We start from the raw sequence: 26,978 nt of genomic DNA, 5'->3' as shown, positions 1-26,978 counted from the left end.
GTTTAAAAACACTCACATAGGGCTGGATGGGAAATGAGCAACATAAGGCACGATCGTCCAACATCCATCCGGGATGTTCTGGGCCACAGTGCTTAGGTCTGACGAAGGAGCTACGCATGCTCCGAAACATGTAACCGCCCATCCACCCGCGTGACAGAATACCGGCCGCTCAAGTCCCTGCTCTGTTGCCAGGGTTCTCACGCTGCACACAGCTGAGAGGAGCTCCGGTTGTCCGTACCTAAGCACTGTGGCCCAGAAGATCCCAGATTGATCTTGGACGATCATGCCTTATGTTGCTCATGTCCCATCCAGCCCTATGTGAGTGTTTTTAAACCTTTTTTAATAAATGCTTTTAGTTACTGCCCTTAGAAGCGCCTTGCTTTGTTTGTCAAAAAATTTTTACAGTTACAAAAAAAGTAAAAAAAATAAAATAAAAAAAAACCCCAAAGATAGTTGTCATTTTATTGAGTTAATCTTCTGTTCTAACTGTCTTACTGTACTTTATACTGTACTTTATAATATACTGCTATACTGTAATGTTTTATTGTTACTGTTACAGTTTGCTTTGCAGATACCACCATTCTACTGTACTTTATGCTATTATAATGTAGTGTTTTATTGTTGCTGTGTTTACATTGTTCACCAAAGTTTTCTTTGCAGATACCACCATTCTACTGTTTTACTGCACTGTATACTATTATATTTTAAAGGTTTTATTACTGTGTTTTATTGTTAACCATTGTTTGCTTTGCAAGTACGCCCATAAGCTGCATCACTGATTTGTTTATTCTTAAAGCAACAGCGTTTGCTCTCAGCGTATATGCAAATCAATGATTGCAGTGGTGTAGGAGGTGATTTCACCACCCCAGTTAAAAAAAGAGCATATATGGCGAAGCATAGGGGATGGGGTGGACACAGAGGGCGGATCTCCCCTATGCTTTGCCATATATTTTTTTTTAACACTTTTCTTGGCAGAGATTTCTTTATCCACATCGATCTATGTGAATGGAGGAATCTGCTATGTTCTTTTTTTTCCCCCGTTTAGCCCGAAAAAAAACATTGCATGAATGCCTATCATTAGAAGTGGGTGGATGTTGGGAGGTCTAATGGTGGGCATACCACACACTTTCTGACAGAGGTTTCTACATCCACATCAATCAATGAGAATGGAGGAATCTGTTAGGTTCTCTTTTTTCGTTCAGCCCACAGGCTGCATGGAAAAAAAAAAGAACCTTACAATATATGCCCAACAAGGACCACAACGTACTGGTACGTTGCTGGACTTTGAATGGTCATACCAGGATGATGCCTGCAGATTTAGGCATCATCTTTGTATTGTTTTTTACAGCCAGCGGTTGGCTTTCATGTAAAATCAATCCTAGTGGATAATTAGCCGCTAGACTTCTTTTACAAGCAGTGGGAAGGGCCTTTCACAGGCTCTCCTGTCCCACAGGGCAACCCAAAACTGCAGCCAGTGGTTCTGTCAGCTGACCATAGAGCTGATTGGAGACCAGAATTGCCTAAGATACCGGAAGCTACGAGCATTTCATGACTCCCTTGTCGCCAGATATAAACAGCGCCATTGGGAAAATGGAAAACCGTCTTATCACACCAATCTTGGTGTGGTTAGATATTTTAAGGGCAGAGGAGAGATCTAGAGTCTAATAGACCCAAATTTTTTTTACAAAAGAGTACCTGTCACTACTTATTGCTTTTATAGGGGATATTTAAATTCCCTGTGATATCAATAAAAAAAGATTAAAAAAAAAAAATGAAAGGGAAGGTGTCAAAATGAAATAAAAAAAAGCAAAATAAATAGATAAAAAAAAATTTAAGCCCCCCTGTCCCCCTGTGTTTGCACGCAAAGGCGAACGCAAGCATCGGTCTGGTGTCATATGTAAACAGCAATTGCGCAATGCATGTGAGGTATCGCCGCAAACATCAGATCGAGGGCAGTAATTCTTGCCGTAGACCTCTTTAAATCTAAAGTGGTAACCTTTTAAGGCTTTTAAATGTACGTAGTTTGTTGCCGCTGCACGGACGTGCACAATTTTAAAGCATGTAATGTTTTTTATCTATGTACTCGGCATAAGATCATCTTTTATGTTTTACCTAACATTTGGGCAATATATATTGTATTTGTGCATTACATTAAAAAAAAGTGTTTCCCCCCCCCCCCAAAAAAAATTGCGTTTGGAAAATCTCTGCTCAAATACCATGACAAAAAAATTTGAAACACCCACCATTTTGTTATGTAGAGTCTCTGCTTTAAAAAATATATAAGGTTTGGGGGTTCAAAGTAATTTCTAGTAAAAAAGAAAAATACATTTTTAACCACTTAAGCCCCGGAAGATTTTACCCCCATTCCGACCAGGGGGTATTTTGCGATTCGGCACTGCGTGACTTTAACGGACAATTGCGCGGTCGTGCGATGCTGTACCTAAACGAATTTGACGTCCTTTTTTTCCCACAAACAGAGCTTTCTTTTGGTGGTATTTGATCACCTGTGCGATTTTTTGATCACGCGCTATAAACAAAAAAAGAGCGTCAATTTTGCAAAAATAGCAATATTTTTCACATTTTTTTATATGAAATTCCCCCAAAAAAAAATGTAAAAATCAAAATTTTTAAAAATTTTCGGCCAATTTGTTTTATGCTACCTATGTTTGGTAAAAAAAATCGCAAAAAGCGTATTTTGATTGGTTTGCGCAAAAGTTATCGCGTTTACTAACAAAGGGAAAGATTTTTGTCATTTTTGTTGTTTTTTTTTTTAACGCGTAATGGCGGCGATCTGCGATTTTTTTTGCGGTACTGCGACTTTGCGGTGGACAGATCGGACCCTTGACTGACATTTTTGACACTTTTGGGGTTACCAGTGACATTTCTACAGTAATCAGTGCTATACATATGCACTGTTACTGTAAAAATACACTGGTAGTGAAGGGGTTAACTTTATTTGGAAGGGAGGGGCTGTGTGTGTCCCTAGGGGCGTGGTTTCTACTGTGATTGGCTGTGGCTCTAGCTGTAAGGACACTGATCAACGGATCTACATACTAGATCCGAGTGATCAGTGTCTTTGCAGCGAGGAGAATGACAGGCAGTTTGTTTACACAAGCTGCCTGACATTCTCCCTCTCCCCCGCCGATCGCCGAGTGGCCGGCGGACATCGGGTCCGCTGGTCACACGCGCGGGGGGGTCCGTGACCATGCGGGAGCGGGAGCGCGCCTCCGGGGGCGCGCGCTCGCTCCCTAGACCCTCACAAGCAAGCAACGTAGCCCTACGTTAGTTTGCCTGTGAGGGGCTGACCGCCGACGTAGATAGTCGTGCGGCGGTCGGCAAGTGGTTAATGTAAACAAAAAGTGTCAGAAAAGGCTTGGTCTTCAAGTGGTTAGAAGAGTGGGTGATGTGGGGCATAAGCTTCTAATATTGGGCAAAAAATGCCAGGACAGTTCAAACACCCCCCAAATTACCCCTTTTTGGAAAGTAGACACCCCAAGCTATTTGCTAAGATGCATATTGAGTCCATGGAATATTTTATATTTTGGCACAAGTTTCGGGAAAACCTTTTTTTTTTTTTTTTTTTTTTACACAAAGTTGTCACTTAAATGATATATTGCTCAAACATGCCATGTGAAATGACACCCCAAAATATATTCTGCTGCTTCTCCTGAGTATAGGGATACCCCATGTGTGAGACTTTTTTTGGCAGTCTAGCCGCGTACAGGACCCCGAAAACCAATCAATGCCTTCAAGTTTTCTAAGGACGTAAATTTGTTGATTTTACTGAGTCCTCACTACCTTTAACTGTTTCGGAGGCCATGTAATGCCAAGACAGCACAACCCCCCCCCCCCCCCCCCCAAATGACCTATTTTCGGAAAGTAGACATCCTAAGTTATTTGCAGAGAGGCATGTTGATTCCATGGAATATTTTATATTTTGCCACAAGTTATGGGAAAATTACAAATGTTTTATTTATTTCTTTACACAAACTTGTCACTAAATGATATATTGCTCACACATATGTGAAATGACACCCCAAAATACATTCTGCTGCTTCTCCTGTGAGATTTTTTGCATGTGTGAGAAATAATTCATTTTAATTATTAAAAAATGTTGGTGCTTAAAAAATAACAAAAAGGAAATTTTTGATATATATATATATATATATAAATTTTTGCCTAAATGTATGACAAAAATTAGAAAAAGTAGAAAATGAAATTTTTTCATTTATATCGCAAAAAATAAAAAACGCAGGTGATCAAATACCACCAAAAGAAAGTGCTATTTGTGGGGAAAAAAAGACATACATATTATTTGGGTACTTCATTGCATGACTGCGCAATTACCAGTTAAAGTCACACAGTGCCAAATTGCAAAAAATGGCCTGGTCATTAAAGGGGGTAAAACCTTTGGGTCCAGGAGAAAGTGACAGGCTTTATTGTAAGAACCCATCAGCTGTGCTATCCTGCCTCTCCATGGTAGCTCTGGGTAAATTCCCTGTACTTCTCGGTATGGAGGGTTATGTGACCTCTTTCCAGAATAAAGTGCTTGAGGCTTGAGCGACCAGACCACTGCCACTAGTCCAGGAGGAGGAAGAAGGCCATCCCATGGAAGATCTGACACCATCGGGGACAGCGTTTACACAGGATTAGGACAGGGCTGTGCTGGAAGGGTGGAGGACCCCGGGGGAGTTCTTCTTCTGTACCCCGGAAGATGTCAACGTATGAGGAAACGCGTAGGGTGAAGGGACTTGCTGACTTCACCACAATTGCGATCCCGGAAGGACGGGTTGAGTTTTACATGCTGGCCGGCGTGTTTGTTTGAAAGGCGATTTTAAGTTGTCAGTAAGTGCAATCTTTTAGGACATATAATGAAAAGTGTTAACAATCTTACTCTATGTGGAGCTCTTTATGTTTTTGGGTGTCTCTATGATGTTACCATTTGAGTATCGGTGTGTTGATTATATGAGAGGACCCTGGACTATATAAAGTCCCCGGCTTGGTATTAAGCCAAAAGCATCACTGACTTCCTAATACAGGGTCAATAGGATCTGGTAAGAGAGCATTTTAGCCTTTGGTGGTGGTGGTGTTACCTAACCCTATTTATGGTGAAGGACAGCAGTGTTTTATCACATCAAGGGTTCCTTATTTCATCACCTGTGGTTTGATTTGATATCAACTGATTTTTTTGGACATTCACTATTAGCACAACTTATGTTTATTGTATGTTTGTATTGTGTATATCTCACAAAATAGTCGCAGCTCGCTTTGGTTTATTATTTCTACACTAGCGCAGTTTATTCTTTTTTTTTTATTTGCTTCTTACAAGAGAACCTGTCGCTCTGACCTTAGGGGACAATGTCCCTTACGGGCTAAGAATCGGATTGTTTTAAAGTAAACCTGACAGAAACACAGTTTGGGAAATGAAAAATGATACAATGACAAAATGTTTAAAGTACATCTGGTATGGGGGGGGGCTACTATTACTGATCTGAACTGAAAATGGCACCTACCTGGCTGTCTGCCTGCAATTTGTCACAGACCCGGCATGAGCATGCTGAACACAGTTGTCAGAAAAAATGAACATTTGTTATTGCTTAACCCGTACCAAATCAGTGACTCGGGGAGCGTTCTAAGAATCAGCATAGCAGCTAGAGGACTGGCATTTCCACAAGGATCAGCATAAAAGCTAGAGGACTGGCATTTCCACAATGATCAGCATAACAGCTAGAGGACTGGCATTTCCACAATGATCAGCATAACAGCTAGAGGACTGGCATTTCCACAAGGATCAGCATACCAGCTAAGGGACTGGCATTCCCACTAGGATTGGCATAATAGTTAAGGGACTGGCATTTCCACAAGGATCAGCATAACGGCTAAGGGACTGGCATTTCCACAAGGATCAGCATACCAGCTAGAGGACTGGCATTCCCACAAGGATCAGCATACAAGCTAAGGGACTGGCATTTCCACAAGGATCAGCATACCAGCTAGAGGACTGGCATTCCCACAAGGATCAGCATACAAGCTAAGGGACTGGCATTCCCACAAGCATCAGCATACAAGCTAAGGGACTGGCATTTCCACAAGGATCAGCATACCAGCTAGAGGACTGGCATTCCCACAAGGATCAGCATAACCGCTAGAGGACTGGCATTCCCACTAGAATCGGCATAACAGCTAAGGGACTGGCATTCCCACTAGGATCGGCATAACAACTAGAGGACTGGCATTCCCACAATGATCAGCATACTAGCTAAGGGACTGGCATTCCCACTAGGATTGGCATAATAGCTAAGGGACTGGCATTTCCACAAGGATCAGCATACTAGCTAAGGGACTGGCATTCCCACAAGGATCAGCATAACAGCTAAGGGACTGGCATTTCCACAAGGATCAGCATACCAGCTAGAGGACTGGCATTCCCACACGGATCAGCATACTAGCTAAGGGACTGGCATTTCCACAAGCATCAGCATTACAGCTAAGGGACTGGCATTTCCACAGTGATCAGCATAACCGCTGGAGGACTGGCATTTCTACAGTGATCAGCATAACCGCTGGAGGACTGGCATTTCTACAAGGATCAGCATACTAGCTAAGGGACTGGCATTCCCTCAAGGATCAGCATAACCGCTAGGACTGGCATTCCCACTAGAACCGGCATAACAACTAGAGGACTGGCATTCCCACAAGAATCAGCAATACTAGCTAAGGGGCTGGCATTTCCACAAGCATCAGCATAACTGCTGGAGGACTGGCATTTCTACAAGGATCAGCATAACAGCTAAGGGACTGGCATTTCCACAAGGATCAGCATACCAGCTTGAGGACTGGCATTTCCACAAGGATCAGAATAACCGCTTGAGGACTGGCATTTCCACAATCTTCACCGTGGTAGCCTCCATAATTCTTTTCTACTCTTGGCAGAAGTTGGCTTCAGTGAAAGCTAGATGACAAAATGCCCCAGGGCTCAGTCCTGGGACCAACCTTGTTCAATTTATTCATAAACAGCATTGAGGACGGGATCAGTAGCTCTATATCAGTTTTTGCAGATGACACAAAATTGGGCAGGGCAATAACTGCACAGCATGAAGCAGATATCCTACAGAATGACCTGGACAAAATAACGGAGTGGGCAATGACTTGGCAAATGAGGTTTAACGTGGAGAAGTGTAAGGTTTTGCACTTGGGGACTAAAAACATAAAAGCACAATACACGTTAGGAGGGGATCCCTTGGGGGAATCAAAAATGGAGAAAGATCTGGGAGTCTTGGTTGATGATAGATTAGGCAACAGCATGCAATGTCAAGCGGCAGCTGCCAAAGCCAGCAAAATATTAGCATGCATAAAGAAAGGGATGTATTCCAGAGATAAGACTATAATCCTTCCACTTTTATAAAACTCTGGTCCGACCGCATCTGGAGTATTCTGTCCAGTTCTGGTCGCCAGTCCTCAGGAGGGATGTGTTGGAGCTGGAGAGGGTCCAGAGAAGGGCAACTAAACTGATTAGGGGATTGGAGGACCTTAACTATGAAGAGCGTCTGCAATCGCTTGATTTATTTTCCCTGGAGAAGAGACGTCTGAGGGGGGACATGATAGCAATTTATAAATATCTTAATGGGGATCTCAGCTTAGAAAAAAAGCTGTTCATTCGAAGGAATTGCATGAGGACTCGAGGGCATACAATGCGATTAGAGGAGAAGCGTTTTAACCTCAGGCAACGAGGAGGGTTCTTTACTGTTAGGGCTACAAGATTGTGGAATTCTCTACCACAAGAGGTGCTTTCTGCAGGTAGTGTGGTGGCTTTCAAAATACTATTGGACGTACATCTCAAGGATCAGAACATTCAGGGGTATGGGAGATGATTACAGCCACACACACCTACACAGGTTGAACTGGATGGACTATTGTCTTTATTCAACCTCACCTACTATGTAACTATGTAATTTGAAGAACCACAGACAGGGGCCGCTGGGGTTATATGCAAATCCTGACCTTTCCTGTAAAAGTCAAGCTAAGCCACACCTGAGCCTCTTTATTGGTCAGGAAGAGCTCCTTTTTTATTAAGGGACCAATAGGAAAGCTTGGGACATGGGAAGGGCTGGGCTTAGCTTGGCTTTTTCAAGAAAAGTGGATCTTTCCCCTTCACTTAGCAGTGTATACCTCTGTTATGTGTCTTTATCATTGTATGTGAAGTTTTGTATGGCCAGATTTAGTTCTTGGCTGACTTGGATTAACAGGAAATCCGCACCCTGTAGCAACTTTAACAGGTATTTCCTGTTGACAAATTCCTAGACTAAAAGAAAAAGAGAAGTATGAAGTAGTAATAGGAAGCAGTATATTGTGGCTGTATCTGCCAATCACTGCGATTAAAGCTGACCTTCAGCCTTACGTTCAGCCTTGCACAGCTGTATGGGCTCCTCTCCTGTACTGTAATTGACTACTCTGAATTTACTGTACACTATGATCCTTTTACAATGTGTATTATTAGGCGCAGCAAGTCACATAAAGCCAACCTCTTTACCTGGCTGGAGGACATCCAGCATCATCTCACTCTTTTCTCCCCACCCTGATTGTTCCTTTCTCACCCCTTTCTTTATTGACTTTCAGTTTTATCAAATAATAGAGGCTCAGCAGGGCAGTCCATATGCAAATAAAGCCTGCCTGGAAGTGCCCACTCCTCCAGACTGACATCTACCCATCAAGGCATTTTGATAATTGCATAGCCCCTCCTAAGAGCCACCCCACTGCGGTGCTGGCCTCTCCCACCAGTCATAATCTGCCTGAAATGCATAGAGCAGCACATAGACCCAGTGATGACAAAACTGAGTCTAAAATAAAGTATGTCATTAAAATTTAAGTAAGAAGTTCATTAGTATGCTGATGCTTGGGGGGGGGGGAGGGGGGACCTGAGAAAGCAAAATATGAGCAGATTAAACTTTAGCTTTAAGGATTGGTGGAGATGAAGGCAACTAAACCACCAATGAGACACAGCCTGGGGGACACCCGACTTAAAAAAAAAACAAAATCAAAACACCAAATAAATTTGATATAAAACAAGGAAAAATCCCCACAATAGTAAATAGGTGAAATAATAAACATGTATGTGGGATTACATAATGTGTGTTGTGTAATGGGAATGTAAAGTATATTTGAATCCTAAAACAAAAATGTAATATAACAGCCTACCTCCCAGTCCATGCAAATCAGATACACAGAGTTCCAAAATTCAGCTTACCCAGCTGCTTCCAGGATTCTAAAGCTCTGAACCTAGAGGTGCTCATAGCTGAGAACTTCCAGGTTCATTTGCTGATCGTCATAAGATGGCTTTACAGAGTAGCCAGGTGAGTGCTGGGGTTGTAAGCAGGTAGAAAGTTAACAGCTTTATAACCATCCAAACCATTTTTGCTAAAATATGGCACCCAATTGTTTCTACCTGTGGATCCCCAGACCCCCCCCCCCCCAAGGTAGGCTTGTGGGTGATCCACCCTTGGTTCTTGGCATAAATGATCATTGTTGGCAGCATAAACGTTATTTCATGCATTAATAATGCCCTGTGCACATGACCACTTCACTCCTAGAAGTCAGCGATAGTCATTTATGCTGCCATTTCTAAAAGCACCTTTGGAAGTGAAGCGAGAAAGAAACCTGACATTGTATGCACAGTCTGAACGTAGTGTAAAAGGGTGAGAGCGCCACAAATTCATGCCAGTGCAGTAGAATTTTTAAAAATTGTTCTTGATAAAATTAAGAATATAAATCCAGTATGTTATGGGGGCTCAAAGCTCCCCCTTCACCAGGGCTAAGAAGCAAGATGATATAAAATTATATAAATTCATAAAAATCAGAGGATGGTATACTATAAAATACCGTCATGTGTAATAGAAAGTACACAATATATATTTCTTATTTTTTATTTTGCCCCTTAGGTCCACCGTTCCTACACATCTTTTGCAATTGTATGCACAGTGAGAATGACTGCATAATTTACTGGCCTGCGCAGTATGCTTGATTATACTATACAGAATATATACTGTGGACTTCCACTTTAACTGAACCCCAAAAAGCAGCATTTCTATCTGTCCCCTTGTAAACAGCTCTTTGCAGTGTTTTAGAGCAGTGGTTCTCAAATCCGGTCCTCGGGACCCACTAACAGGCCAGATTTTAAGTATTACCTTGGGGGATGCAGACTAGAATACTGCAATCACTGAGAAGCAAATGAGATCACCTGTGATGTAATTTAGTTATCTTGCAAACCTGGCCTGTTGGTGGGTCCCGAGGACCGGATTTGAGAACCACTGTTTTAGAGGATCGTTGTATCTCTGTGGTCACAGCTTTGTACCAGCCTGCTGGGTCCATTAGTTCTGATGGTTTTGAATCATCAGTGTCATCTCTAGTTAATTGTTTCATCTCTTCCACAGGCCGATAATGTCGCAAAACAGCGATTCTTGTGATGTGCCTTTGCCAAATCTTCGACCACGACACCAGGAGCTGATCCCTACACCGTTTGGTCCGGTAAGTACCTATCAGAGGTCTGGTATCACATGCCAGGTAACTGCAAGAGAAGCCGCAGTCAGTGGAAGCCAATCAAATGTAAAATTTCTAACCTATACAAAGCTATTGCTTGCTGGAAGATGATTGGTTGACATTACACAGCCACTTCCCCTTTCCTTTTTTTATGTTATCAGTGCATTATAAACAAGAACATTAAATCTCATGTCTGTGTCTTTAAAACTATAACCACAAAAAAAAATAAAAAATAACTGGTATAAGAGGGGACAGACACATAAGCCCCCATAAGCGAGCAGCGCGCCGCGACCTCGGAGCGGCCGCCACGGACTTCATAACATTGAAGTCTATGGCGGTCGCCTCCTGGTCGCCCCAAAGAAGCTCCGGACCCTTTTTCTAAGTCGGAGCGACTTGCGTCGCTCCTATTAGAACGGGTCCGCAGCTTCCCTATGGGAGGCGACCTGTGAGGCGACCAGGTCGCCTCACAGGTCGCCTTAGTGTGAACGGGGGCTAAGGAGAATTTCTTTACAAAATTAAAATCACAATAAAAATATATGGGATTTTAATCCCAAAATATTTGCCATGTATACTATTCACAATATCTACGCCAGATACATCCCAGGAGGTCAATGCGTTTCACATCAAATCGCTTCTTTAGGACCTCATAGTCTTTAAAACTATTTTTGTTTGGAATAATACAGTATATGTAAGAATATATTTGCATTCCTCAGACCAACATGCTCATGCATGTGCCCAAAATGCCACATTTTTAGGTGTTTGTGCGTTTTTTAATAAAGTCTTGGTCACACAGGTGGATAAGTACAAGTGAGTAAGCGCTTAAATCAAATCTCCCCTGTTGAATATATTATAAGATTTTTTTCTACACGTATATGTGCATATGCGCATGTAAACGCACACGCTATACAGACCATACTCATGTTTTTTGAGTAGGAACTTTCTGCCATGGAGATCCTTCATTCGTACACCAGTACCATATGTAAGAACCCGAAGCCAGGTTCATGTTCGTGTTCGCTTTTCGGCATTTTTCAAATTTTTTTTTTTTTACCGCGTTGCCACTGTACATGCAATGTAAAAGACTCCTATGGGCCTCACAACACATAAAAATGCTCTAAAAAAACAGACAGGCCACATTTTTTAAAATTAAGTGAAACCCATAGATGGGAACAGTATCATTTGTTATCATGAGTTCTTACAGTATATTCATTTTGTGGTGTTTTGTTGGGCGCATTAAACACAGTTTGTTACCTGAACGAGGCTTTGTCTGATGCTGGACATACACTAGCCGAAAAATCATTCGAAATTCTGTCATTTGGTCCATTCGTTTGTTTTTCGTCCAGTTAATGGGCACAAATAGAAAGTTGTGGACAGTGGATGGATTGGCAGAGACTTTCTGTGGACACTAAACAGTTGGTAAATGAATGAGTTTGGCTGGAACATTCGTGAGGACCTAGGCTGTGCAAAGTTAAGAGAATGAGGAGGGAGTTGCAATAGTCGAGGTGAGACCTGAAAAGGCAGTTAGTAGCTTGGTGGTGTCATTGGTTAAGAAGGGGCATAGTTTGGAGGTTTTACGGTGGTGAAGGTGGAAGATTGGAGCAATAAGGAAAGGTCAGAGTCCAGAATTACACCTAGTACCCTTGTATGAGGGGAGGGACTGATTTTTGTTCTATTAATCTTGATGGAAGAAACTGGGGTGGGTGGCGGTATGGGGGGAAAGAAATACTGTATATTATGAGCTCAGTTTTAGAAAGATAGAGTTTTATAGAGTGGTAGATCATTTGTACTGATATGTCCATCAGTAAATTAGTAATGCGCAAGGAGACTAAAGGGATGAGTGTTGGAGAACAGAGAGAGATTTGGATGTTGTTAGCATTAGATGGTATTGAAGCACATGAGAGACAAGCCCGGGCCTGGGCAATGCAGAACACCATATGGCCCAGAGTAGAAGCTCCTAACATGGTAACAGCACTACTTAAAGCAGAGCTCCACCCAAAAAGGGGAGTTGAGTTTGTTTGCAAACCCCCCCCCCCCTCTCCACTGCCACATTTGGCACTTTTTCAGGGGGGAATGGGTACCTGGTTTTAACAGATTCTCACTCCCAATTCGCCCCCTCCCTTCCCTCGCAGTCTTTTTGGACACATGACAGGTCCCAGAAGACTACGGGACCATTCACAAGGTGCAGCGCCGCTCACGCATGCTCATTAGGAAAACCGGCTGTGGAACCGCAAGGATTCACTTCCTGTTTCCCTTACTTGAGATGCGGGCACCTACACCTGAAGCTGATTGAAGAATTGGTTGAGGACATCGCAGGTTCCCTGGACAGGTAAGTGTCCTTTTTATTAAAAGTCAGCAGCTGCAGTATTTTTGGGGAGATATAAAACTGGTATAAAGTAGAGCGATTAAGTGTATTTTCACTAAAAACTGCAGATCTGAATGATTTTCCCAGGCATATGACTAGCTTTTTCAGAAGAAGAGTTCAGAAATAACAGCCTACTAATTTCTCACTGTAACTTTAATAGGAAAATTGACACTTTCCAGAGCTTTCATTGCTTCATTCTGAGATGATGTAAACTCTGTATACAGTGGTCACTGATCGTACTTGGAGAAAAGGGAAGGAAGGGGCCAAAGCTCACACCCTGCATGTGCTGTCATCTAATTCTAAAGGGGAAGATTGCAATGCGGATAAAGATCTGCTTGTCTTTGTCATAGATGGGAAGTAGTCCCATGATGATGGGTGGGGGGCACATCTGCCAACCCTTCGTAGCACTAGGACCCACCGCTCCATTCTAGTTCAGCTAAATTATACTACAGTGACAAGCAGTTAAAGTGCATCTAAAGCCAAAACCAAAATGTGTCTTCAATTTTAAATAGTGTGGAGAGGGATTAGAACCTCCATCATGTTTCTTTATTGCTGTCTCTGTCCCTTCTGGGTTGATTCACCTTCTGTATTTATCCTGCTGGCCATTGTTACTAGGACATAAAGTGATGGGAACTGCAAAATTTATAGTGAATGTAAATGGGGAAAACTTCCCACAAAGGGAACACCTGTTCAGGTGACAACTGTCCGAGGGAATTTCTGTTAAAGCAATACTAAAGCCCTAAAGTGTTTGTTGCCCTAAAAAAAAAAGTTCCTTTAAGGCATGTTATACAGCACAGGGCTTGTGCTGTGTAATTTGGCCCCCTGTATCACCTAAAAAAACCTGGCTGATCCTGCCTTGTTCTGCCCTCCCCCCTGTAAACTGACCACGGATGGCTGCTGAGCTGCTGGTCAGTTTACATGCCTGTCATCCACAGCTCTCCTGTTGTCCTCTGTCCTCTTTCCCCCCTCCCGTTCCTTCGTGTCTGCTCCTGTGTCAGTGCCTACCCCCTCCCCCTCCTGGCTGATCCTGCCTTGTTCTGCCCTCCCCCCTGTAAACTGACCACAGATGGCTGCTGAGCTGCTGGTCAGTTTACATGCCTGTCATCCACAGCTCTCCTGTTGTCCTCTGTCCTCTCTCCCCCCCTCCCCTTCCTTCGTGTCTGCTCCTGTGTCAGTGCCTACCCCCTCCTGCTGCTGAAATTACTATTGCAGTCCTATATAATCCTGTGTGTTTCCTAATGGCAGGTGCTCCTCTCTCTGTGTTTTATATAAAAAAAAATGCCATCTTTACCTAATTTTAGAGCGGCGCTCACGTGACTGGCCGGTGCTCTCTCCTCTCCTCCTCTCAACCTGACTGACATCAGCGGGGTAATCTCCGCCCTGCCCACTGCAGCTGTCAGACAGGGAAAGGAGAGAGCCGGCCAGTCACATGAGCGCCGAGCGGCTCTATTAAATCGGGTATAGTCTGCATTTTTTTAATAAAACACAGAGAAAGGAGCACCTGTCATTAAGAAACACACAGGATTATATGACGTTGTCACAGTGGGTTAACAAGCACTTTAAGCTGGCCATACACTGATCGAAATGGCTGGTTCAGCAGGGATCAACAGAAGTGGATAATTTGATTGACTTCTGTCGAAGGGACATGTTGGAAAATGTTTATTGCTCAGCGGCTGCAGCCAGTCAGAATTTCTCCACCCACCTTGTTTGTGTGAATGGAAGTATCTGTTAGTTTTTTTCTAAAAGAACAAAACTGTGGCCAGCTTCAGGGTTTGTAATAGAAATGCGTCCCTCCTGACCTATTATTCACTGTACTGACAATTCAATATTAACACTTACATTTCATTCATCCGTTAATGAATAATCTCTGGTTAGCTCTGTGCAGCTCCCCCAATTTTTGGTCGACAGCGCACGCTCTGATAAAAACAAAAGTCTACTGTTTACCCGTCATGTCCCATCATCACTAGTCCTGATGCCATTGTTTTGTGCCTCTGTCTGGACCGCCTGTGCTCATCCGGCGCAGGCAGCAGTGTCAGCTTTATGAGAGTTGCATACGTAGGGTTGGCTCCTGTAAGGACTGCAAGTCCAGGAGCCACTCTTAAAAAGGAAATCAAATCCAGTGATTGAAGGACCAGTTGGAATGACAGGACAGAAAAAACAAATCTTTTAAAGAAGTCGGACATAAGGGAAGTACTTTTTTAAAAAAAAATAAATGCACATTTTTTTTTTTTTTGCAGGTAAAAAGATGTGCATTTATTCTTTTTTTTTTTTCTAGGGATGCACCAATACCTGTATTGGTATCAGTTCCGATACCAGGCATTTGAGCGAGTACCTGGAGGGAGATGGTAGTGTGCCAGTGAGGCACTGTGACTCACGAGTTCCATAGTTGACTCTACTAAGCCTGGTGGAGTGAATGTCTGCCTCCAACTGAGGAGCTCCTGGGGGCTGGCGGTGAGCTGATTAATCGTGGATTATTTGGCTCTCCCTCGTTGGGTGCACGCACAGTACTATCTCCATAGTGGAGCACCTCCGACCCCTCCTGCTATTTCCCTTGGCCAGGGGCGACAAGCCCTGACCGCAGTTGTAAATTCCAGGTGCGCCAGCCATTGCCGACTCCGTCCATCGATCTAGCATCTATTGGGCTCGCCGGCCATCACCAAGGGCTTCCAGGGTTAGAGGCATCCGTTCACTCCACCAGGTTTAGCAGAGTCCACTATGGAACCCATGAGTCACAGTGCCTCACTGGCACACTACCATCTCCCTGAATCTATTTACCTAATAATATTAGTCTGTTCAGTTTTCCAATAAATGATTGCTGCTTTGAACATGTCTCTATCTACTTACTGAAACTGCGCTCCCTCTGCTGAATTTTGTGAGGTTTAAACTGCCCACTAGATCTACGCACAAACAGTACTTGGTATCGGCGAGTACTTGACCGAAAGTATCAGTACTCAATAAAAAAAACGCTATTGGTGCAACCCTATTTCTTTCTTTTGGAGCCTGTAAAGCATTACACCAACGATCAGCAGATCACTAGTGCCATGCAGGTCTCCCTCAGATCTGTCACTGTATCTGTGTGCCCGTACATCCCGTATGGACAGGCACATACACTGCCAGGAAGAATAAATGAACCAACATGGCGCTCCACATCACCGTGGTAGTTCATTGAAAACTACAAGCCAACAACCGCAAAGGAAGTCAGGGCTTGTAGTTCAACTTATCACAGTGAGAGGGGAGGGATTGAGTTGCAGCTGCACCATTGGGAGCATGTTATATGTTCCACCCTAAAAAAGGTGAACTTATCCTTTAAAGCATAATAAAAAAAAAATATATATTATAAATATTTCTCTTTCCTTCATTGACGGACACAGCTCCTTAGGATTCTTGACCAGTGGGTTATATTGTCCCCTACAGGAGTAGGAGTAACTCTACTATGGGCAGTCCCAGGAGGTATACTACACACCCCCCCCCCCCTCTGCTTTGGGTACTCTGTTTTTTTTCGGCCTAGTCAGGAGTAAGGACCTAGTTCCTTGCTGGGATCTGGTCCTGGCAATTTTTTCTTTTTATATAGCTTTTTTTTCTGCTGTTTTTTTTCCTGTGAGATCAACAATCAACTGCCGGACTAGGCGACGGGCTGGATGATCCAGTGGTCACCCCAGTCTAGCCAGTGAGCAAGCGCAGACCGCAGTTCTGCTCTAGGTGGCCTGCGAGTTAAACGCCTCGTGAGGGTGCATACGACTGGGCCTCAGTGTTCTTACTGGCCAACAGCCCCCCCATTTCAATGGCTAGGGTTTCTGTCTGGAGAGGTGCCCACCTGGTTCCCGGTATGGTGAGTAGCTGTCCCCCCTCTCCCCCTGTAGGATTTTGTGGTGGATGCAGGCCCCTCCTTGGGACGGTCAGACCCCTGGTTCCCCTCCTTCCTTCTAGGCCCCCCTGTCTTCTGGTGGTCCCTTTGGGTCATGTAGCCCCCCCACATAGTGTGGTGGTTTGGGCTGTTTTGTGGGGCTGGAGCATGGTGCTGTACTGGTGGTGGTGGGGGGGGGGGGGGGTACGATGACTGGGCTATGCGGGGGGGGGGGACTGTACCGGTTCCCCCCTTTCTTCGGTTGCCTTTCCTGGTCTCCGTGGATCCCTCCTGGGAACCTCGCTGGGGCCACCATTTTGTTGTAGCCTATAGTGTATCTAGGCCGGCGGTCATGTTTGTGTAGTCCGGCGGCCATCTTTCGTTTGGCTAGCATAGGAGTAAGCAGTAACCATTACAGAGGAGACTCTGGGCAGCGATTTCGGCTATGGGAGCCCCTCCTTGTCCCCTGGTGCTGACTCCTGGGTCTCTTTTCCCTGGACACCGCACGTGGAGTGCAGTTTATCCAGGTGCTGCTGATGCCTGCCTGGTGGGGTGGTGCGTTGGTGGGTCCTCCCTCTCTCTGCTGCAGGATCATGGGGTGCTCTGTTGCTGGCAACCAGGTGGTGTTACCGGCATGGTGGAGGTGTCCCTTAAGCAGTGTTTGACACTTTTTGTGGGGGTCCCCCTATTTGGAGCATGTTTCCCCATCTGACCCCTTCTCAGAGGCTGCATGGTCCTCCAGGTCCCAACTATCCTTTGATGCACTGACGGTGGCCCTGGAGTCCTTTATGCCCCGGTTGAAGGTGGCTTTTGGGCGGTGGGCTAGCAAAAAGCACCTACTGCCTTCCCCTGCCTCATCTGTCTCCTTAGATCCTGAATCTGATTCAGCCGCCTCGGACGTAGCTCACCCTGCACTTCTGTAGCTGTGCACTAAAAGGCACTGGTGGACGCACTGATTGTGTCTGTGCGGGAAACTTTAAAAATGGAGGACGCAGCTGAAGCTGCGGCGGAGGCGCTGGTCCCTTTTGGCACTCCTAAGCCGTCTAGAGCGGTGAAGGTGTTTCCTTTTCCCTCCTATTTTGACAGATTTGTCGCTAAAGAGTGGGAACAGCCAAAACGTCCCTTTGTGGTTCCTAAACACTTTTGCGATGAGATACCCCATTGAAGAGTCCCTCCTTAACAAGTGGACTGCTCCACCGGTGGTGGACCCCCCTGTTTCCAGGTTAAATAAGGAGACCATGATTCCGGTTGAGGAATCACTGGCCTTTAAGGATCTGGCTGACAGAAAAGCGGAGGCTGTGGCCTGCAATATGTTCACTGTTGCGGGTTCGGCGCTTAGGCCGGTCTTCACCATTGCCCCGAGTAGGCAAAACTTTTACAACGTGACCTGGAGGGTGAGCAGCTCACCCCTGCCTTTGCTGGGCTGTCGGACCAGTTGGTCCAGGGAATACAGTTTATATGTGATGCCTCTTTGGATGCGGCACCCCTGATTCTAGACTGTCTGTTTTGACAGTGGTACTTAATAGCGTATTGTGGCTTAAGTGTTGGTCTGCGGACCAGACCTCTAAAAAGGCTCCTAACCCACAGACAAGGCTCCTTCAGCATGAGGGGAAGACCTCATCCGTGCCTGGGGTGGGGGGACGTCTTCGCTGGTTTCCAGGCCCCTGGACCTCCTTGGTGCAAGACAAGTGGGTCTACGAAGTGATACAGTCCAGCTACAAAATTGAGTTTCATTCTTACTCTCGAGGAAGGTTCTTTCCTTCCAATGTGCGCCTGTCCCCAGGCCTATTGCAAGCTCTCGTTGGGGTGGTGCAAGACCTGCTTCAGGGTGTGATTGTCCCGGTTCCTACCTCGGAACAGTTTCAGGGTTTTTATTCGAACCTGTTCACTGTCTCAAAAGGGCAAGGTGCATCCAATTCTGGATCTCAAGGCCCTGAACTGCTTTGTGCGGGTACAGAAGTTCAGGATGGTGTCCATACGCACGGTAATGGCATCCCTCCTTCAGGGGGATTTTTTTGCCTCTATCGACATCAGGGATGCCTTCTTGCATATTCCAATCTGTGCCCCTCACCAGCGCTTCCTCTGCTTTGCTGTAGAAGAGGAGCATTCAGTTTGTGACGTTTCCCGTGTCTTCACATAAGTGATGGCCCCGGTCCTGGTGTTGCTATGTCAGTGGAGGATCGCAGTACAAGGCTACCTAGACGACCTCCTCCTGCGAGCGGAGTCCTCTACTGCTCTGGTGGACGATGTGGAGATCACTATAAAGACCCTGAGGGAGTTTGGCTAGCTTCTGAATTACCTGAGGTCTGCTCTTATTTCCTCCAGAAAATTGGATTATTTGGGTCTGACTCGGGACTCTGCTCTAGCCAGGATGTTCCTTCCTTTAGACAAACTCCAGAACTTGCATGCTATGTTTCATCTCCTGCTTTCCAGCAGAGGGTCATCCCTCCGGACTTGCATGCGTGTGCTGGGACTGATGGTATCTACCTTAGAGGCGGTTCCGTTTGCACAGTTCCATACGAGGTCCTTGCACAGGGAGATCTTGGCCAAATGGGACAGGTTTCCAAAGTCTCTGGACAATCTGATCCGGCTGAGCTGGGAAACCAAAGGGTCTTCGACAGGGAAAATCCTTTCTCCTCTTGTATTGGACAGTTGTCGCCACGGATGCCAGTCTGTCCAGGTGGGGAGGTGTCCTGGCTCCACTCAGGGTGTTTGAACAATGGAAGAGTCCAGACTACCGATAAATGTCCTGGAACTCAGAGCGATCAGGCTGTGCCTGGATCACTGGTTGGATCTTCTTCAGGTGTGTCCAGTGCGAATTCAGTTGGATAGCTCCACGGCTGTGGCTTATGTCAATCACCAGGGTGGATCAAGGGGTGTGTTGGCAGCTATGGAGGTAGCCGGCATTCTACGGTGGGCAGAATGCTTTGTTCCAGCCCTCTTCCCTATACACATTACAGGGGTGGAAAACTGTCAGGTGGAGTATCTCTGTCGGCAGGCGTTGGTCCAAGGGGAGCAGTCCCTCCACCTGGACGTGTTTAATCACATATGTTCCTGGTTGGGCATCCCTGAGGTGGATCTGTTGGCATCTTGAGTTTTTTGTGGCACGGTCAAGGGATTCTCTGATGGTCCCCACGGACACACTGGTGGCCCCATGGGACCAGTATAGTCTGATCTATGCCTTCCCTCCTCTCAAGCTTCTGCCAGGGCTCTTGCGCAGGGTCAAGCCAGAAGAAATTCCAGTCATTCTAGTGGCCCTGTACTACGCGGACCTGGTGCGACTGATCGCTGATGTCCCTTGGAGACTGCCTCTCAGGGAAGATCTTTTGTTTCAAGGGCCAGTCTTCCATCCTTCTTTACAGTTGCTGGCTTTGACAGCTTGGCTGTTGAAAGCCAGGTGCTGAAGCATAGAGGTACCATCAAGGGCCAGGTGTCTGCCTTGGCGGTCTTCTTTCAACGACCCCTGGCCACGAACTCCCTGCTGCGTACCTTTTATTCAGGGGGTTTGACATTTGACTCCACCGGTGTGGTCTTCTCTACCATCTTGGGATCTGAACTTGGTGCTTTCAGTCCTCCAGAAACCTCCCTTTGAAAATTTTCAGGACATTCCCCTGATTACATTGTCCTAGAAGGTGGCCTTTTTGGTGGTGATCACCTCTGCTTGTAGGTCGGAATTGGCGGCGTTTTCCTGTTGCACCCCTTACTTGGTGGTCCACAAGGATAAGGTGGTTCTTCTCCCTGTCCATTGTTCCTTCCTAAAGTAGTCTTTGATTTCCATTTTTGAATTAAGAGATTTTGTCTTCCCTGTGTCCCAGGCCAAAACCTCTCCAGGTGCTTCTTTTGACCGCTCTTTGTTCCCTCTTTGGGGGAGTATTGTTCAGGTGGGCTCCATTTTTTTTTGTTGAGCTCCTGTTACCCAGTTGGCTATGGTTTAGCTTTGGAAATTTTTTTGCTGTTCCCACCCCTCATGTTTGACACTGCTTTGGGGCCTCCCACTGGTCAAGAATCCTAAGGAGCTGTGTCTGTCAATGAACAAAAGGGAAAAAATTGGATTTTTGACTTACCGTAAAATCCATTTCTGTGATGTTCATTGACGGACACAGTTCCGTGGGATTCTTGACCAGTGGGTTATACTGCTCCCTACAGCAGTAGGACACTAGGCAGAAATAGAACTCGACTACACCTATGGGCAGTCCCAGGAGGTATACTCTCCCTTTCTGCTATAGGTCTTCAGTTTTATTACAAGCAGAATCAGAGATATTACTCCATAGAGGGGCGGGTGCTGTGTCCGTCAACGAACACCGAGAAATATATTTTACGGTAAGTCAAAAATCCTATTTTTTAATAACAAACCTCTTATACTTACCTGCTCTGTGCAATGGTACTGCACCGAGTGACCGTGATCCCCCTTTTCTAAAGGTCCCCAGCCAGCACTCTTAGCTCCTCTTCTCGGTGTATCCTTGTAGGAAGCCACTTCCTATAGGGGCACACCTGCGGGCTCGCTTCTGAGCCAGGGCTGTGTGCATCTACTGAAAAACACAGCCCTAAACCCAAGACATGATTTTCTGTTTGTCAAGAAAAACGCTAAACAAACTGAAACTATTAGGATTATTTCCAAATATTCATCCAATCATAAGGAGGTTAAACGCATCCTAAACAGATACTGGAGTCCATTGACATCAGATCCCACAGTGGGTCCCTTTGTGTCCCCCGACTCCATTGGTCACCTACGTTACCTCTGTGGGTGACCAATTAGTGCAGAGTGAATATCGAGGTCACCAGCGAGGAATAGATGCACATTCTCTTTTGGCTCGTGCTCATACTGCCAATTTATTGACAGGAGAAGCGAACTGTATCTACCCAATGATCGATTGTTTCGCTCCAGGCATTTTGCCAACTGCCAAACCTCAGGGGTAATATACCTATTGAATTGCGCATGTGGCTGCTTTTATGTGGGGAAAACCATCCAGAAATTCTGGCAGCGGAGCTATCGTCCCATATCCAGTATGCACAAAAACAACCCTGAACACCACCCTTGGCAGACATGTTGAATGCACACGTGCTGGACAATTCCCCTCAGTGTCCTTTGAAGTTTTAGATTGGATCCACCGCAGCTCCCTAGGTGGAGATCTTAACAAGTCCCTTGTGAGAAATCGCGATGCAGTGGATTTCTGACCCCAATGCCACCCACCTCACCACTAGGCCTTAATGAGGCTTTCAACTGTAGCATTTTGTATGATTTGTCCAATGTTTTTTGACGCCTGGTTGTTTGCCTTTATGTATGTGCCTTGCATTTTGCTTTTTAGCAACTGGGTGTTGCTGCTGCCTACGCAGGTGCTCCCCGGCATGCAAAGGCCCTGAGCGTGTCCATACACGCTTGGGGTCTGAGTAGTAGGCTGCATGGTTCACATTGCTGACCGACTTTTGCCGGCCCGCTCATGTGCACCTTCTCCCCTGTCACCGACTGATGATGCAGCCTTGATATGTGTGTTGGCAGCTCGATGACGTCAGGCGCTGCTGCGCTGCGCATGCGCAGTAGCGCCGGATGCCGCAGAGCTGAGGGATCACAATGGAGGCCAAGATGTGGATCCTAGTCCACTGGAAATGGACAAGGGGGCGTATAGGGCTTCCATCTGGCAGCCCTGATTTACTCCCCACACCTCTGTACCAGGACTATCTGATATTCCTCCACTTAAGGCACTCTACATATTACTTTATATCACTTGTTTAATGCACATATAAGGGGGACCCAGTCACATGCCGGATTGGTGATTACCTGTTCACAATCAATATTCCATTCTATTATTCCATTGCTATCTATCTAGCCACCTGTCAACCTGTCAGTGTACGTATACTCTATTATCCATTATTCTGATACTTAATCTTGGACTGATCATTGTGGTATGCTTACGGCGCACCGTCACTCCCTCCCCCCTCTTTAATATTTGGGAGAGCAGACAAACATAGAACATACAGTTCTATACATCTGTGCTGGGTCCTTTCTTCTCCCCCTTATGAGTGCATGTATTTCTCTTTAACATATTAGGAATGGCCTCCGCTTTCATGTGATCCTGGTGAGCTCCTGCTTGTGCGGCATACAGTGCACCTAGTTGGCTGTCACTTCCCAATTTATACCAGTGCTCCACACCTTGGCTGCCTTTTTTGGAAGTTTGCAATGCAATGGGGTACACTTCACCCAGGTGTATCATACATTTACTGAATCTGATTATATAGTGTTAGAATATGTTTTCCTTGATGATAACTACGTGAATGTAATGCCTTCTATAGATATCTCCAGCTCCGCCATGCACTCCACTCCCAGTTTGGATCTAATGAGATTGTCCTCTCTGATTACCCGTTGATTGGAATCCTGCGATCCCAGGGCCACGATTAACAAAAACCCACTGACAGTGCGCACCAACAACTTATCCCTGATTTGTCGGATGAGGACTGGGAGGAGGCGTGTTCTTCGCATCTCTCGGTCTCTCTGGCAGTTAACAACAAACTGATCCATCTCTACATGTTACATCAATCCTATTTGACCCCGGTTCGGTTGCATGCCATGCACTAGATGTACCTGCCCGCGAGCGGATTTTGCCCACGTCATGTGGCAGTGTCTGGATATAGCTCGGTACTGGAGGAGATTGACCAAAGTCTTATCTGCAGTCCTGTCCGATACTGTTCCGTGCATCCCCCTGGTGTGTTTACTGGGAGTGTTAGACGAGGAAAGGTGGCCAAGGCATACTAGAAGTATGTTACTGGAGTCATTGTTTATGACCCGCAAGGCCGTTGCTCTTAAAGCGGTAGTATACTCAAAAAAAACCCCTGCAAGACAAAGGCATAATGAGCTAGTATGCATCGCATACTAGCTCATTATGAAATACTTACCTTAAAATGAAGCCCCGACACGGACCACCGGACACCGCTGTGGGAGCGGACATGATCCCTCGGCGTCTCTTCCGGGTTCGGCGGCTCCGGCGCTGTGAGTGGCCGGAGCCGTGATGACGTCACTCCCGCGCATGCGCGCAGGGGATTAACTTTCCGGCAACTTCCTGGCAATGAACTCTGAAGGTCCGCCGGACCTTCGGAGTGCATGCGCCGCTAGCGTCAGCGGCTGCATGCAGTGCAAATATCTCCTAAACCGTGCAGGTTTATGAGATATTAATTGTACCTACAGGTAAGCCTTATTATAAGCTTACCTGTAGGTAAAAGTCAACAAAATCGGTATACTACTGCTTTAAGTGGATTCAATCCACTCCTCCCTATGTGGTTGCAGCTGGTCAATTAGGTGTTGCCATATGAAAAGCTTGTATTTGAACATAGAGGTCACCCAGCTAAATTTGATAAGGTGTGGGGGGCTTGGTGTTCCTCTGACCTTACCATCTCCTCTGCCTAGGGCCTTCTTTATGGGTATTGATTTTCTGCATGTCTCTCTCCCCGTATGATATTTTGTGATTTGACAGACTATTTGATCCTATGTTGTGCTGTGATGCTTGATTTTGCTCAATCCATTGTAATGTGTTGTACCGATTAATTCTGTTCCTTATTTTCTTTGTTTGGCGCTCCTGTTGAGTGCCCTGTTGTATCATAAGCTTTATCTCCTTCAATAAAAAGAGTTTAGAAAAAAAAACCTATGTGAATGTACCTGTAATCTATACTATTTTTATACTAAATGATTATGTATATTGATGTCATTCCGTTTAAAGACTAGACTATATTGCTCATCCCACCTCCCCTTGAAGAAAGAATTTTCCATATTCCGAAACATGTTGGGAAATTTAGTGAGAACCCCATGTTCAAATGGGTCCATGCACTCATGAGATCAGTTTGGGTTCCCTTCTTAAGTGGATGATATCAGCTCTATACAATATTGTATGATGATTTATTAATTTTCCTTAAATTTTACGGTGATATTTATCACTTTTACCTTATGTACCAAAAAAAAAAAAAAATGTATTGGTTTTACATTTGTACTTTGACACTATATATTTAGCGCCTGTAAAGTCCCAATGGGGTTCTCACTTTTGTACAGTATCTAGGGATCTGGCACGCACCCACACAGACATCTTCTAATCTTTCCGGAAATTGGGGAAGCAGCTTGGAATTAGAGAAGTGACTCATTTTCACACATAGCAGTTACTAAATGTTGTTCTCGTCCTGCTGACCTCATGGCTGACTTACTGACACTGAAGGCGCAAAGTGAGAAAATACAAATTGCAGAGGCCATCGGGTCCATTTCACACAGGGTTCCCACATTTTCCTATTGGATTTGACTGGTAAATGTGTGAATCCAGGGTGAAAATCGTGTGAATCTTGTGTAAAGCTAGGAGTGTTTCCTAAACACATTTATTTATTTTTTTAACACTTTTTTATTAACGAATGTGCGTTACAGTAACAATTTCAACAACATGAGCACCATAGCAATAAAATACAGTTAAACTGACATGTATGAAGTTATTTGAAAATGTATATACAGCTTGCTTGGATCACAAACCTAAACATATTTTACCACTAGAGGGCGCCATTTGTTTATATTTTTGTTTGACAGCCACTGATATGGCGATAAGGAGAAACTATTTAAATGTGAATTTTTCATCAGATTTACTAAATTACTTTAGTAACCTGTAATAGCTTTATGGCTATGTATAAACATTTTTAAAATTGTGTAGAAGAGTTCTCATTTTGTCTGTCTTCAGTTTCCGTGACCCAGGACTGGCTTACCGATCATTTATCAATAGAGGTTTGCACGGATCTAATATTTTTGACCAGCACCCATCCCCCACCTACAAAGTACTTTGGAACTCACCTGTTTCTGCATCCTGACTAGACCTGAAGAATGTGTTGCTGCAATCTAACCTGAAATTGACTGCTGCCCAGTGACATTAAAGAGAGTTGTCCTCATACAAGAGATAGCCATGTTAGTGAGAAATAATAGAGTGCAGGGATCCTCAAACTACGGCCCTCCAGCTGTTGTGGAACTACACATCCCATGAGGCATTGCAAAACTCTGACATTCACAGACATGACCAGGCATGAAGGGAATTGTAGTTCCTGAACATCTGGTGGCCATAGTTTGAAGACCCTTGATATAGTGTATAACGAAAACGGCAAAGCACCCTTCCTCCTTTACTTCCTGAACAAATTTTTAATTACAATGACAGACCTTAGATGTACACGAATATACCTTCTTACTACCAGGGCCAGCATAGTGCCAGCCATTGTTTGCATCTCACAGCACTCCAAGCTCCTATAATCCATACACATTACATGTGATTAGCGTACAACATTATTTACAATGTCAAGCTAGGAACAGGTCATCCATTATACTCTATGACTGAGTCTCGCACACACTCAAGGACTGGAAATATGGATTTCAGAAGTACAAAGTCTTGCTAAATGTAGAAACAGCCCAGCCCTGAGTCAAGCATAGCAGAAAAAAAGGTATATTCGTCCTTTTCAGGGGTTGTTGCTATTTCCCTTATCTGTAAAGGTTTTGTTAAACTGAACTTTACCTTTAAAAAATAAATAAATAAAGCGGCCTAGCACAGTTAAAATTAAATAAAAATAGCAGTTTCTGTTTCAATACTCACTTTTATTTAGGCAGTTCCCTGCAGTACTACTTTTCTGCCACTAGATATCCTCAGTCTTCAGGTTAAATGAAGACCAGCATCGTTGAACTGACTTCTGAGCCCAGGCTACCCTTCTTTGATTTTTTTTTTTTTTTATATTTCTTTATTAAATTTTCCAGGTAAAAAATTATTTACAACACTCCAATCGCTGGAGAATTTTTTCATATACATTTTACACATATTACCTTTTATCCCTTTTTTTCCCCCCTCCCTTCCTTATCCCTCCCCCCCCCCCCCCGTCTCTTCTTATCATTCGACTCCTATTATTTCTCTGTATTCCCTTGTGTCCTTAAATTCTTGCCACTTATCCCAAATCTCCTCTTCATTCCCCTGTTCCTCCTCCTCCCAGGTCCTCAGCTGCTCCAACTTTCTTATTTTCTCTACTTTTAACAGCCAATCTTTCCTGGAGGGGGCCTCTTCTTTTTGCCAATTAAAGGGAATCAAGCTCTTAGCTGAGTTTAATAAGTGAGGGAGTAATGTTTTTTTATATTGCTTCACTGACATATGGTTCCATGAAACATGCATTTCCAAGGATCCAAGGGAATATCTATTTTAGTAATTTTACTTATTAATTCTATAACTTCACTCCAGAATACTTTAATTTTTGGGCACT

General features: G+C 44.7%; 1 protein-coding gene across 1 annotated transcript in view; it reads left to right on the top strand.

The window, feature by feature from the left end:
- LOC309568625 (uncharacterized protein) overlaps nucleotides 1–26,978 on the top strand; it is a 92,639-nt gene that overhangs the window by 10,153 nt on the left and 55,508 nt on the right. Inside the window, exon 2 of the mRNA XM_082274347.1 lies at nucleotides 10,428–10,521. Coding sequence (XP_082130473.1) covers nucleotides 10,428–10,521 — 94 coding nt within the window. The remainder of the gene's footprint in view (nucleotides 1–10,427; nucleotides 10,522–26,978) is intronic.

Source organism: Pelophylax lessonae (assembly GCF_965119305.1).
Source record: "Pelophylax lessonae genome assembly, chromosome: 12".
NCBI lineage: Eukaryota > Metazoa > Chordata > Amphibia > Anura > Ranidae > Pelophylax > Pelophylax lessonae.
The sequence above is the reverse complement of the archived record's forward strand: the minus strand, read 5'-3'. Positions and strand labels throughout refer to the sequence as shown.